Genomic DNA, 13,515 nt, shown 5'->3' with positions numbered 1-13,515 from the left:
GCAGCATAAGGAGAAAAATACAAGAGGGAAGTTTGAAACTTTTTATTCAAGGCTGTGGGGCCAGGCTATTTCTGGCCGTTCCTGGCCATCTGTGAAGCCACTCTCAGGGTGACTGGAATAAAGTCATTTCCCTCCAAACCTGGTTAATAGATTGATTTCTCCTGTTACCCATATAAATTCTAGGACTTAGCAGAAGAAGTTGGTTGTGTGAGCCTAGGATTCTGTGCAGTCTGTGCAGGGCTCGGTGAATCCTCACCGCAGCAGCCCGGTCCTGTTTCCCATTCCCTAGTCCCTCTGCTCTCAGCAGCTCCCCCTGCTGTCAGGAGTTTGACTTCACCAGGGGAAAGAGGCTCCTTCTGCACTTCTCCATCCCAGAGGCCAGGCCTCTCCCTGGTTCTCTGTCATTTGCTGATTCAGAATCATGATGATTGCGATTGCAGAGTCTGCAGTGATGAGGTGGGAAGGGATCAGCGTCCTGGGGGTGCTGGTGTCTCAGACTTTGTCCCAGTTTTGTTCCCTTCTCCTTTTACATTAAAGCCGGGAACTGATTTGAAAGGAGCATTGATAATCCCAAGGGGGTCACTTTCTGGATGTTTTCAAAGGATAGTAACACTGATAACAGAAGATGACCAAGTTTCAGAGTAATGGCTAATCACAAATTCCTGGAGAAGACATGTCTTTGTTATTCATGTTTGGGTTTTTTTTCCATGGGACATGGACATATCGATAAAGGTCATTGCTGATGTTTCTTGGAATTGATAACTGGTCTTATCTTTGTTAAGTGAGTGTTTAGATCTTTGACTGTTGTTACCTCCATTTGTTAGATTGTGGGCCCGCTGAATGATACTAGTCTAGAGGGTGCTCGGTTTTGCTGTGTGAATTGGATGTCAGGAGTGGTTTCAGCTCAGCTAGGGCAAGTATGGTTTCTGACCAAGCCTAGATGTAAACTTTCTACAGATGTAGAAAAATCTTTCATCTAATGTTCAGAAGTCTATAGACGGCCACTGGATTCTACAGGTGATCCTTGGGTGGCAGGGGCTTGGGTCACAGTGGGTGTGGGTGGTGATCGGTGGAGGCAGGGCACAGGGTGCTACTACCTCTGTAGGAGAAAGTGGGTGAGGTATAGGCCACCTGGGGTTCCTTATCTGGAGTCAGGGGCACAAGACACCATACAGCCCCAGCCCTTAATTATGGGATAGACGGTTTGGTGGAAAGGTCGACTGGGTCTGTGGTTCCTACTTGGAGTTCAAGGTCGGTCAGTCCTGGATCAACAAAGTGGGTGGGGGACTGAAAGGTAGACAGGCATGCAGAAGACCTGGGTGCTACCTGGAAGATCAGGTTAGAGTCCAGCTGTCCAAGAGCTGTGCTAGTACATCTAAAACATGGAGGAAGTGGCTGATAGGTGAGTGGATGGATGGAGTCTGTGTTTTAATTATTTTAACAGAGGGAGGCACTGTGAGAAAGTAAACAAGTGCCTAACCTAGGGGTCCTCCTGTCTAAGTTTCTAGGCCTGGGGGTCCTCTTGTCTAAGTTTCTAGGCCTAGGGTCCTGCTCTCTCCACTGCCTGTTAACTTTTCTAAAATTCCAAAACAGCAAATCAGAGACACGCTTCTGGGATAGAATAAGTACCTTCTCAAGCCCTTCCTTTTATGTGGGATGTAACAACACTGGACATCTGCTTCTGCGCACATCTCAATTACACACCTGAGTGGGATGAGACGTTACTGCACCTCGGGAGGTTCCAATTCAGAGTCTGCATTATTAGTCCTTAAACAGTTAGTGAGATCCAAAGCCAGAAAGGCTTCTGCCTTTAAAAGAGACTCCTGTCCTATAACCGCAGTATCCTTCTTCCATAAAAGGCTTCCTGAAACCTAAAGTGTGCAAAACATGCATGTGTTGTGCTATCTTTATATCCAGTTTTCTTTGAGGAAACCCAGGCACAGTTAGATTAAGCTGTTCAATGACATTTTCAAGGGTAGGTATAATTAAAAGGCTTTTTTTAAAAAAAATTACATAGTTGTCGCAAGGTAGTATTTATTTCCCTTCTCTTCTAAAACTATTTTCTTTAGAAATTATGTAACTGTCTTAGGTAGGGTTTCTATTGCTGCAATGAAAGACCATGACCAAAAGCAAGTTCGAAAGGAAGGGGTTTGTTTATTCAGCTTACACTTCCACATTACTGTTCATCATTGAAGGAAGCCAGGACAGGAACTTAAACAGGGCAGGATCTTGGAGACAGAAGCTGATGCAGAGGCCATGCAGGGGAGCTACCTACTGACTTGCTTCCTCTGGCTTGCTCAGCCTGATTTCTTATAGAACCTATGACTACCAGCCCAGAGATGGCACCACCTAGCATGAACTTGGCCTTTCCCCACTAATCTCACTGAGAAAATGCCTTACAGCTGGTTCTCATGGAGGCATTTCCTCAACTGAGGCTCTTTCCTCTCGGATGACTCTAGCTTGTGTCAGGTTGACACACAAAGCCAGTCGGTAAAGTAACCTAAGTTTGTTTCTTATATGCTTTTGAAATGAAGGGAAATAGCTCTGAAAGCTAAGCAATGTTCTTGCTGGTTGACAACCTAGGAATGATTTTCTTAACCTCTGAAATCCTTTTTGACTCATACTCATTGAGGAAGATAGTGTCCTGTCTCCCAGGGCCTGTGGGAGTGGAAGTGTGTGCCTTTCCTGGGCATCTGACTTCTAGTACAACTGGACCATGAAGACATTAGATGTTTATTTATATATTCATTTTGATAAAGGACATTTTATTAATCACTTTATCTGTCTCTTGCTATGTTCTCTTTATTTTAGTCAAGGAATCCAAGACTCACTACAGAGTTTTGTGAAAAAAGCAATTTCAAGGGTTCTTAATTACTCTTCTATTGCTGGGAAGAGACACCATGGCTAAGGCAGCTTATAAAGGAAGGCATTTAACTGGGAACGTAGGGTGAGTTCACGCCCATCTTGGCGGGGAACAAGGTGACATGGAAGCAAGCATGGAGCTGGGATCGCAGCTGAAATCATGATCAGCAAGTAGGGTGGAAAGAAAGAGGGAGACGGGCCCTGGGTGGGCTTTTGAAACCTCAAATCCACTCTATGAGACATGTCTTCCAACAAGGCCACATCTCCAAATCCTTCCTAAACAGCACACCAACTGGGAACCAGACATTCAGATATATGAGTCTACAAGGGCCATCCTCATTCTAGTCAAGACATGCTTTAAATGTAACTTAGGTTGAAAAGATCTTTTTCAGTTTTACAGAAAAGGAAGGCATGTTGGCTTATTCAATGACCATATTTGCATATATTTGCATATAGGGTTTTCAGTTGCTGTAGAGAGACACCGTGACCATGGCAACGTTATTTTGTCGCTGATTTTTGCTTTGTTTGCTTTGTTTTTCTACATGTTTTCTCTATATAACAGTTCTGGCTGTCCTGGAACCTACTTGGTAGACCAGACTGGCCTTGAACTCGCTGAGACCCACCTGCCTCTACCTTCCAAGTACTAATGATGGGGTAAGCTTTGTTAACCAATCATCTTTAAGAAGTGGAACCTAGTTAAGGCATGGCTTCCTGGATCCCAGTAGAAAAACTGGGACAGACCAGGTGCTCGCTCTCTCTGGGTGATTCCCGCGGGACACAGCACAACTTGGACTTCCCATTCTTGTGGCATGAGTTTCCTTTAATAATAAGTTAAAATATAATTGTTAATCTTTAAGCTAGCCTGGTCATTTCCCGAATCGAGCTAACATCTACATGCTAAGATTAATGGTATGCACACAACCACTGGGCCCACAGCAACTTTTATAAAGGAAACATTTCATTGGGGTGGCTTGCTTACAGTTTCAGAGGTTCTGTCCATTATTATCATGACAGGAAATGTGGCCACTTGTAGGCAGACATGGTGCTGGAGCTGAGGGTGCTACATCTTTCAGGCAACAGGAATTCTACTACTGAGACACTAGACAGTACTCTGAGCAAACGAGACCTCAAAATCAACCCCCAGAGTGACACATTTCCTCTAACAAGGTCATATTTACTCCAAGTCCACACCTTCTAATAGAGCCAGTCCCTGTGAGACTATGGGGACTCACATTATGCCAATTACTTTCAAACTAATACAGACTATCACAAACTACCACCCGTGACTCAGAAATACTAACTGATGTCCAGAACAGGTCTTGGTGATCCTAACCTTTGCTGACTTCCCAGTATAGTTGATAAATCTATTGACTCATTGCAGCTGGCTTATGAACCTAACCAGTCCTGTAACTAATTAACCAGCCAGTGGTTTCCATTTACATCTCTCATTATTTGTAGAAAGGATATTCTATGAAGCCAGTTCTTTGAACTATTTTCTCTGTTCCTTAGTTGCCTTAAAACAAAGGTCATTTTTGTAGAAAAAAAAATGCCAATACCTTTTTTTGAAACTGGAAATAATTGTGAAGTTTGTGTTAAAATAATGAATTCACAAGATATTTTAATTATGTTAGCTGCTATTTGAAAGGTAGTCCTGATTTCTTTTATAGTTGGCTGGTAGCAAACATGAATTCTTTATATCTTAATTACTAGTACTAATTCTCAGGACATAAATTACACATCATACAGTTATTATATCTTATAAAATTATACATGTATATATTATATATATATCATAATGTTGATAAAAGGGTTAATTATGTTGCAAGAGTCCAAAGAACTTAACGAGACATTAATGAAGGCAGAAGAGAAGTGATGTAGATGAGAGACCCTGCAGTGTTTAGATAAAATAGTAAAGGGATTCAGGATTCAGGATTGTGATGGCTATTCAAGAAAGAAGGCAATAAAGGACTTTCCTTCCTTCATAGTCCAAGGATCTTTATCCCACATTGAGTATCAGGAGAGTCTTTGCCTTACAAGGATACAGGGGTGTTGGAACAGAATTTGAAGCGGAAAAGTGGTTTGAGGATAACATTTATTTAATAAAGAAGGAGTAAACCCATCTCTTATGACAAACTGTGACCTAGAATGTGTTCAGATGAAGCAAAGACACCTTGTTCTGCTCAGGTGTATGTTTGGGATGTGCTCATAAAATAGAGTGTAACATGTTGGATGTCATTTGTTATGTCCTCCGCACAACAGAGGACTTGGGAAAGAGAAGTGACTTCTTTCTGTATCAGAAGCAGGTCTCTGTTCTGACTTGTAGACTTGTAGAAAGATAAAGAAGGGATCAGGAGCATGGGGACCTCTAGACATAGAAACTTTGTTGTTGTTCATTTTCTCATATCACTTGTTTCTATAACATAATGAAAACCTAATTAATCCAGAGGTAACTTTTGAACCAAACTAATGTAGTAATTGAGGAGGGAGAGGGAAAGCCATACGTTAGGGACTGAGGTCTTGCAGAGGGCTTCCTTTTCCCTGACACGTGTTGTGTTAGTGTCTTGAGGATACTTTATGGTGACAAGTGCTCTAAAAACATTGAAGGTACAAATATAACCTGACAAGGCTCGCTTTCCAGAAGGACCCAGAGAATGTTTGCCCCTCATCACTGCGGTGAGTAGACTTCCCCGTTTCTTTTAATCACGTGTGCCGTGAAATATTTTGTTAAAGGCACACAGTTGACTCTCTTTGATGAAGCCAAGGAGTAGAGGCAAGAGGCTGAGCCTGGTCACCTTCACTCTTCTTCTGACCTTTAAAAAAACTGGGGTCACTTCCAGGAGCTGTGACGTCAGGAAAACACAGGTGCTTCATTCCCTGTGCTCAGGGTCTGCTGTCACAGGAGTTTGGGGTGAATCTTTGTCTAATGGGTCCTCCTTTCTTTCAAGAACTAAAAATAAATAGAAAGTATTCAGAATTCTATGGAAAATGCCCATTTTCTCTATCCTCAAAGTTCACTTGCCTTATAAGGATGCCAGTGATGTAAATTTAATCCATCCATTTCATTTTTGGTGAATTTCTACATTTCTTGTGCCTGCAACTTTGTCTCTTGCAGTTTGACTGCTAACTGCCCAGGCCTGGTGCTGTTTAATTTAAATGTTTCTTTTGTGAATCCATCTTTAAAGTCTCCATCCTGACATGTGATGTTGTACAAAACTGGTAAGTCAGTATCTCCATTGTGTTTCTAGATAGTGGTGAGGGTTATTAAGAAGTTCAAAGATGAAAAAATAAGACTGCCATGGTGGCACGTGCCTTTCATACCAGCTCTAGGCAGGCAGAGGCAGGTGGACCTTGGTGAGGTCAAGGCCAGTCTAGGAGAAACCCAGGTATCTCATAACAACAAAAGTTTAAAGAAATAAAGTCATGAACTTGCTAGATTTGAGTTGCTATAACCCAAGATAATCTCACTCTAGTATAATGAGTCAAGGAGCAATAACCTTATATTTTAATTTGAGAATGCTGGGACTGACAGATTCACTTCCCAGTCCCTGCTGATTTGTAATACACATGGAACATTATCCATCTATCAGAATGTAAAGCCATCCCCTTTTTTTTGCTTTTATTTGCTGCTGCTGCTGCTGCTGCTGTTTTTCTTTTGCTGCTGTGTGAAACAATGGGTACAATTATGACATTTCATGCATAAGTCATTGTAATTTCCTGTATTTGTCCTTACCAACTTTTCTTTTCCTTTCCCTCCCACTGATCCTCCCCGCACAATCAATTTCAAAAACTACTTTCCTGGTGTCAGAGGTATGACTGTCGTGCCTTGAGGTCAAAGCAGAGACTCAAAGCCAATCATTAGACAGAGCTCTGGGAAACCTTCAGAAGACTGGACTGGTGCCAGGGTCCAACTTTGGCTCAGGCTGAGGTCTTGAGATGTGAAAGGGGCATTGTCAGAGCAAGGAAAACCTAGGACCACTAGATGTCTTGAATTTAAGTGGCCTCAAATAGCACACGCTGTCTTTATTCAAACTTTTAAGAGATTTTCCTGCCAGGCTTACATAAATGGTCTTATTATTGGGTCCTATTTTTTTTACTTTTAAGAAATACGTCATAATCACTATAAAAGCCCATATTGTTCCCCTTTGTGTTACCTCAATTACACTTTCCCACCCCCGACAAAACCTTATTCTAGACAGATAGTTCAGCATTTTGCAGCCTTAACTAAAATATTGGCATTTTTTAGGCTTAACTAAATATCCAGCCAGACACGTCCTGTTCTTTCATCATTTATGTCAGTTGGCAGCTACTTGCAGTTACAAAGTTAAAAAGCAATAAACAAGGATACAATGTTTTAATGTTGAAGTCAAACACAAACAATATTTTCTTGTCTGCAAGATATTTTTATACAGTTCTCTTTTTCCATATTTCATTCTCTCTGTAAAAGGCAGACATTAATAAGTCCCCTTTTCCCCATGCTACTATACCATACCTTCTTCCTATATAAGCTCCTATGTGTAGCAAAGATCAATCTATCCATCCCACATTTTGCAATGCAGTTCTTTTTCTTGAGATGTACCAGATTCTACTATTGATTCTATGTTCGGTGTCCAGGAAATTTACTCTCAAGAGTTTGCACTATTTTTATTCATGAGGTCTTTTCCATATTCTCTCCTTTCTGGAACTGTGAGACATGGAAATGTTCCAAGGGTACCTGACTGTCACTATTGTGTCAGGAAATCTCACAGGATTAGAAGTTGTAGTTAGCTATTCCAGGTAAGAGGTTTGAGAAGTATTAGTGCCCTGATGAATCTTAGGGGACAATGACCAGGAAAGAACAGAATTTCCATGGGAAATGGCAGCTGTTGCCTGTGTGACTGACAGAGTAAAACTAAGAACCGCCCAAGAAATGTATAAGGGGAGAGAAAAGAGCCAGCAAATTCCTATGCTGTCCTCTTATTTACTGGTCCTTGCCGAGTGAGAACCCCTTTCCATGGATACTTGCCCCTAGTAAACCCATTGGGCAGGTAGTTATGTGCTGACCTGAGACAATGCTGCACACTTGTCCATAGGGGAGGAATGATTCTAAAAGTCAGAGGGATCAAAGACAGCAGGAGAAAAAGGACCACAGAATCCGCTAACCTGACCTCATAGTGGCTTCTAGAGACTGAAACAGCAATCACGGAGCCTGTGGTGGGTCTGTGCTAGGTCCTCTGCGTATGTGCTATGGTTGCTTAGTTTGGGGATTTTGTGAAATTCCGAACAGTGAGAATGGGGGTGTCTATGACTGTTTTGTCTATCCTGGGACCCTTTTCTTCCTACTAGGTTGCCTCATTCAGCCTTGACATGAGGCTTTGTGCCTTGTCTTACTGCATCTTGTTATGTGGTGTTCAGCTGCTACTCCTGAGAAGCCTGCTCTTTTCTGGGGAGAAATGGAGGAGCAATGGATCTGGGGGAGATGGGTGGGGGGCCTGAAAGAGTGGAGGGAGGGGAAGGTTGTAGTCAGGATGTCTTGTATGAGAGAAGAATAAATAAAAAGAAAAAAGGAGTAAAAACCCCTACTTTCCTAAAAAGACTTTCCAGGTGTCTGTAATATTATGGTGACTTCTTCCTCCGACAGTATCCATTTCAGTCAGAAAGGAGAGACATCATTCATTACCTATGATCGTTGAAGTCTGTGGGGAGGAACAGAGGGCTGGAAAGAAGTAGGCAGTCCCAGACAGATGGACAGACAGAAGAGCTCTGAATAGATTTGAGAAGTTCATCAGGACATTCAACACTTTTAGTATATTCTCATCTCTGACGAAATACTTGGTTTTATCCCAGGCTTGTTCAGCTACATTCCTATGATTACTATAAACGCTGCAGTGTGTTTCATTATGTGCTAAGAATTTACAGCCGTGTTCTTCTCTCTATAGTGTAATGGTCCAGGTACAAATCACCCCATTTGTCAAGGGGATTGAAAGGCAGTAACTGGTATTCCTAGAAGAGTGAGGCCGCCTGCTATTGACCTGGGTACAGCCTAGAGTACATAGTTCATGTTGTCAGAGACCTTCAGGACAGAGATCTACAACAATCTTTAATATTTAATACAAAGGAAAAGTAGGAAGCTTGCAGAATTGCATTTAAAGAACATAAAACTTGGACAGATCCAAAGATTGAATTGAGCGTCCTGATCTCTTTTTCTGTGTAAAAAGTCCCCATCATGTGACATGCATTGATAGTTAGGGAGACTGACGCTCTTAGAAGAGTCAGAGCCTATCCTAGCATGAACTGAAAACAGTCGCACCAGTCATACACAGCCTTGCCGCTCTCTCGTTTCCTGTGCTGGGAAAGGCAGGGATCAAACAGCCACAAAGCCACCTGGAAACACAGCTGCTCCTAAATGTCACATGACAGCGGCAAAGTACCACCCTGGCCCTCGATGAGAACAATCAATTCATACCAGGAATTTGCCAACCAGTTATTTTTAAAATTTTTATTTTTTAAAATCTGCTTTTCCTACCAGTAACTGTCCGGCTTTCACGACTTGTGCCTGCAGAAACCAAAAGAGGGCGCCAGATCCCTTATTTATTAACAAAGTTTTGAACAAAGTTTTCTCAGATCCCGATCTTAAACACATCTTTGTTTTATAGCACGATGCCTAATTAATCTTCTAATCCATATGATAAACTTCAACATATCTATAACAGCTCCAGACTCTGTTAGAAATCAAACTGTGGTTGAATTTGGGAGGTGTTTAATGTGTTAAATGATAGGACTTCACAGATGTTTGTATATGCCACATGGCAAATGGGTGAGCATGATTTACAGAACTGTACTACAGGAATGTGATAGAATGAAAAGTAAAATGCTTGGAGAAATTCTGATTGGGGCCATAGGTGTTACTTCAGCTACGCTGAGACAGAACATAGGTGAGATATATCAATTTGAACAAGTAGAGTAGATTTTAGAATATAAATTAATATATAGCTTGGAAATTTAGATTTTTGAAAAGAAGTCTTCAAGTAAGTTCTGTGTCAACAGATGAACAATAATATATATCGTTCCCTTTCCTCCAGAAAAGAAAGCAGATCTAAAGGAATTTTTGCTGATGCTTGTCGTGATTCACTGATTTCTTCACAAAGGCATTTGCTGGATCAAGCATTTCTGCATCAGATCTAAGGATGGTTTTGGATCCTGTCAAGGGCACAGTCTTCCTCTGTCTCACTGGGCTTGGCACCATGGGAAATGTCTTGGTTTTTGTGAGTTACATGCACGTGTTCCAAAGCACTGAGAAGAAACCTATACACCTCGTTCTTGCTCACTTGGCGCTCACAAATATCATAATGCTTCTTTCAAAGGGAATGTTAAAGACAATAGAAGCCTTTAATTTTAGAAATTTCTTAGATGACACGAGTTGTAAAGTTGTGATTTACCTGGCAAGGGTGTCGCGGGGCCTCTCCATCTGCACCAGCAGTCTCCTCACTGTGGTCCAGGCCATCACCATCAGTCCCAGAGCATCTGGGTGGAGGAGGCTCAATCTAAAGACTCCACAGCACATTCTTTCCTCGCTGCTCTTCTTTTGGATCCTCAGTTCCTTGATCAGCATGAACTTACCGTATTATATTAAAAATATCAAGAGTGTGAACATAACTCAGAGTAAAAGGGGCAGCAACTATTGCTATTTTGTGCCAGAAAACAGGATAACACGATGGATTTTTCTCACCCTCATGGTCCTGAGAGATGCTGTGTTTCAGGGAGCCATGGGAGGCGCCAGTGGCTACATGGTACTTCTTCTCCACAAGCACCACCAACATGTCCTCCACCTCCAGAACTCCAAGCTTCTCTTCAGAACTCCCCCTGAGCTGAGAGCTGCTCAGAGTGTCCTCCTTCTGATGCTATGTTTTCTTTTTTTCTATTTAACAGATTGTTTTATTTCTTTATGTTTTACTTTCTTTATAGAGAGTTATTCCAAAATTCTATATGTTCCAGAGTTTCTTACCCTTGGTTATGCAGTTATCAACCCCTTCATACTGATCCACAGAGATGAACATTTAACTAAATGTTGTCATACTCTGTAAGAGGGATTGGGTATTGATAAATGCCTATTTATCTTTTTAGCATACAAAAGAGAAAACGTACCACACAGCAGAAAAAAATAATGACATCTTGACTTTTGCAGAAAAATGGATGGAGCTAGAAAACATCATTTTGAGTGAGGTAACCCAGACACAGAAAAACAATTATCACATGTACTCACTCATAAGTGGTTTCTAAAGATAAAGAAAAGAAAATAGCCTACAAATCACAATCCCAGAGAACTTAGACAACAATGAGAACACTAAGAGAGACACACATAGATCTAATCTACATGGGAAGTAGAAAAAAAATCTCCTGAGTAAATTGGGAGCATGGGGACCTTCAGGGAGGGTTGAAGGGGAGGGGAGAGGTGGAAGGGGGACAGAGAAAAATGTAGAGCTCAATAAAAACCAATAAAAATGATAGTTTTGCTTTGGTACACATAATACCAGATCCAATAAGAGTATTTGAACATATAAAGGCAGAATCTCGCTCACCAAATGGTGATCATGCTTAGCTAATAATGAGGCTAAAGAAAGTTCAAAGCTGCAACTATCTCTTTCTCCATTTGGCCTTCCTTCATGAAATAGCTGATATTCTCTTGTGTCTATAAAGGATCGTTTATGATCACCACTTCTGGTAGCAGAAAGAGTCTTGGAAGCATACCATCAATACATGATAGAGGCAGAGTGTAAATATCACAGTGACTCCCATTGAATTATAGAATTAAGCTGTTAAAGATGTCAGTGAAAATAAATGCATTACAGTTAGTTTTGAAAAACAAATTCACAGGTCAGCCTTGGTCCTCACGGTGCTGACTTGCTGAAGACATTCACAGGCCAATCTGTGCAGGTGCAGTTTCCATTTAGATAGCCAATCAGTTCTGTCCCTCCAGACAGTCTCCCATAAAAACACACACAGACTTAATATTAATTATAAATGCTCAGTCAATAACTCAGGCTTAGTTTTAGCTAGCTCTAATGCCTTAAATTAACCCATTTCTATGAATCTATGTGCTGCCCGAGGCTAGTTTACCTCATCTATGTATTTCCCATACTGCTCTCTCTGCATCTCACAGTGTCTCATCTGACTCTGCCCTTCTTGTCCCCAGTATTTTCTCTGCCCCAAAAATCCTGCCTAGAAATCGGCCAATCAGTTTTTTTGTAACAAAGAGGGCAATACATCTTCATAGTGTTCCAAAGGATTATTCCACAGCGTTTCCCCTTTTTGTCTAATTAAAAAGGAAGATTTTAACTTTAACATAGTAAAATTAAATATACTAAGAACAAATATCAGGTAAGAATTAAATTTGCAATGTAATTCTGTTTACATTTGATAAATTCAGAAAAAAAAAAACATTTCATTATCCATCCTGTCTTGGTAAGTCTGAAGTTTTGTACCCAGTTCACTTTCCTTCCTAACTTATATTACAAACCCAAAACTATTCTTTTATGTCTCTCAACCTTGCACATTTTACACTGTTTTTGTGAGTTTCTTTTTTAAATTTGATCACAAAGAAAGTCATAACTATAACTATCTAGTCTTCAGCTCCATCAGACACCCAAGGAGGAAATAAGCAGGAAGTACAGAGCAACAACTTCCAAATCTAAGAAATAGCTGACTGGGTGGACAGACACCCAAAGTTCCTCTGTAATGTTAGGGCATCCATTTTCAGTCTACGGGCCTAGAATATCTGAGAGACTTTTCTGTGAAGCAGTAACTTTGAAACAGTGTACTGCACTTGCCTTCTTTTGTGTCCTACTTGTCAAATTTGGACAGCATACTGTCAGCAGTGGACGCAAGAGCAGTTTCCTGTCCAGTGCTTAACTTTTGCCACAAACAAAGCAAACTCCATAAGGAGTTTCTTCGACACTCATCATCTTCTCTGAAGTGGGTTGGTGCTGCCAGGAGCAGACATGTCTCATTATCATAAAAAGCCTTATGTTATTAAAACATCTTAAATGTCATATTTTGTAGATCTATAAAGTGTTTAAAGATGACCTGTCTATCTAAAATATATCTGTTTGGCCTTGAAAGCATACCTAAAATGACTATAAGTTTCATTGTAATAGGTGACTAACTACCAACCTGCATTTTTTGTTATTCTAAATAGCTTATAAGACTAATGAGACCAGCCAGGTAGTGGTGGCACACGCCTTTAAGCCCAGCACTTGGGAGGCAGAGGCAGATGGACCTCTGTGAGTTCGAGGCCAGCCTGGTCTACAAGAGCTAGTTCCAGGACAGGCTCTAAAGCTACATAGAAAACCCTGTCTCGGAAAAAAAAACTAATTTTTAGAGACTAAATTTGAAGGACTACAAATTTATATTACCTTATTAATGTTCAATACTTAAACAAGACCAGGAACATGTGTACATTATGTTCTAAGAAAAATAACCTTAAATTTGTATCAATATAAAAAAATTGATACCAATGTAAAATATGTAATAGTTGCGTTTTCAGTTAAAGTAGATTCAATAATCTACCCCTTTATCTCATCATTTTTATATTATATCCCCACTTTTTCTTCAGAAAGAGATCCTGGAATCTCTTTTGTTTCTTTTTTTTTTTTTTACCATGGTCAATAACAATGTATA

The 13,515-nt window shown here is 40.7% G+C and overlaps 1 protein-coding gene across 1 annotated transcript; it reads left to right on the top strand.

The window, feature by feature from the left end:
* Positions 1-10,025: 10,025 nt before the first annotated feature.
* LOC125417553 (vomeronasal type-1 receptor 4-like) lies at positions 10,026-10,922 on the top strand. Its single transcript, XM_087896668.1, has one exon. The coding sequence runs from the start codon at positions 10,026-10,028 to the stop codon at positions 10,920-10,922; it is 897 nt and encodes a 298-aa protein (XP_087752794.1).
* Positions 10,923-13,515: the final 2,593 nt, after the last annotated feature.

The sequence above is a fragment of the Myodes glareolus genome, chromosome 14 (genome assembly GCF_982192425.1).
Source record: "Myodes glareolus chromosome 14, mMyoGla1.1, whole genome shotgun sequence".
NCBI classification, from domain to species: Eukaryota; Metazoa; Chordata; class Mammalia; order Rodentia; family Cricetidae; genus Myodes; species Myodes glareolus.
The sequence above is the reverse complement of the archived record's forward strand: the minus strand, read 5'-3'. Positions and strand labels throughout refer to the sequence as shown.

Bases quoted from the DNA above. Each gene is read 5' to 3' on its own strand.
- LOC125417553 (XM_087896668.1), top strand. From the start codon at position 10,026: ATGGTTTTGGATCCTGTCAAGGGCACAGTCTTCCTCTGTCTCACTGGG.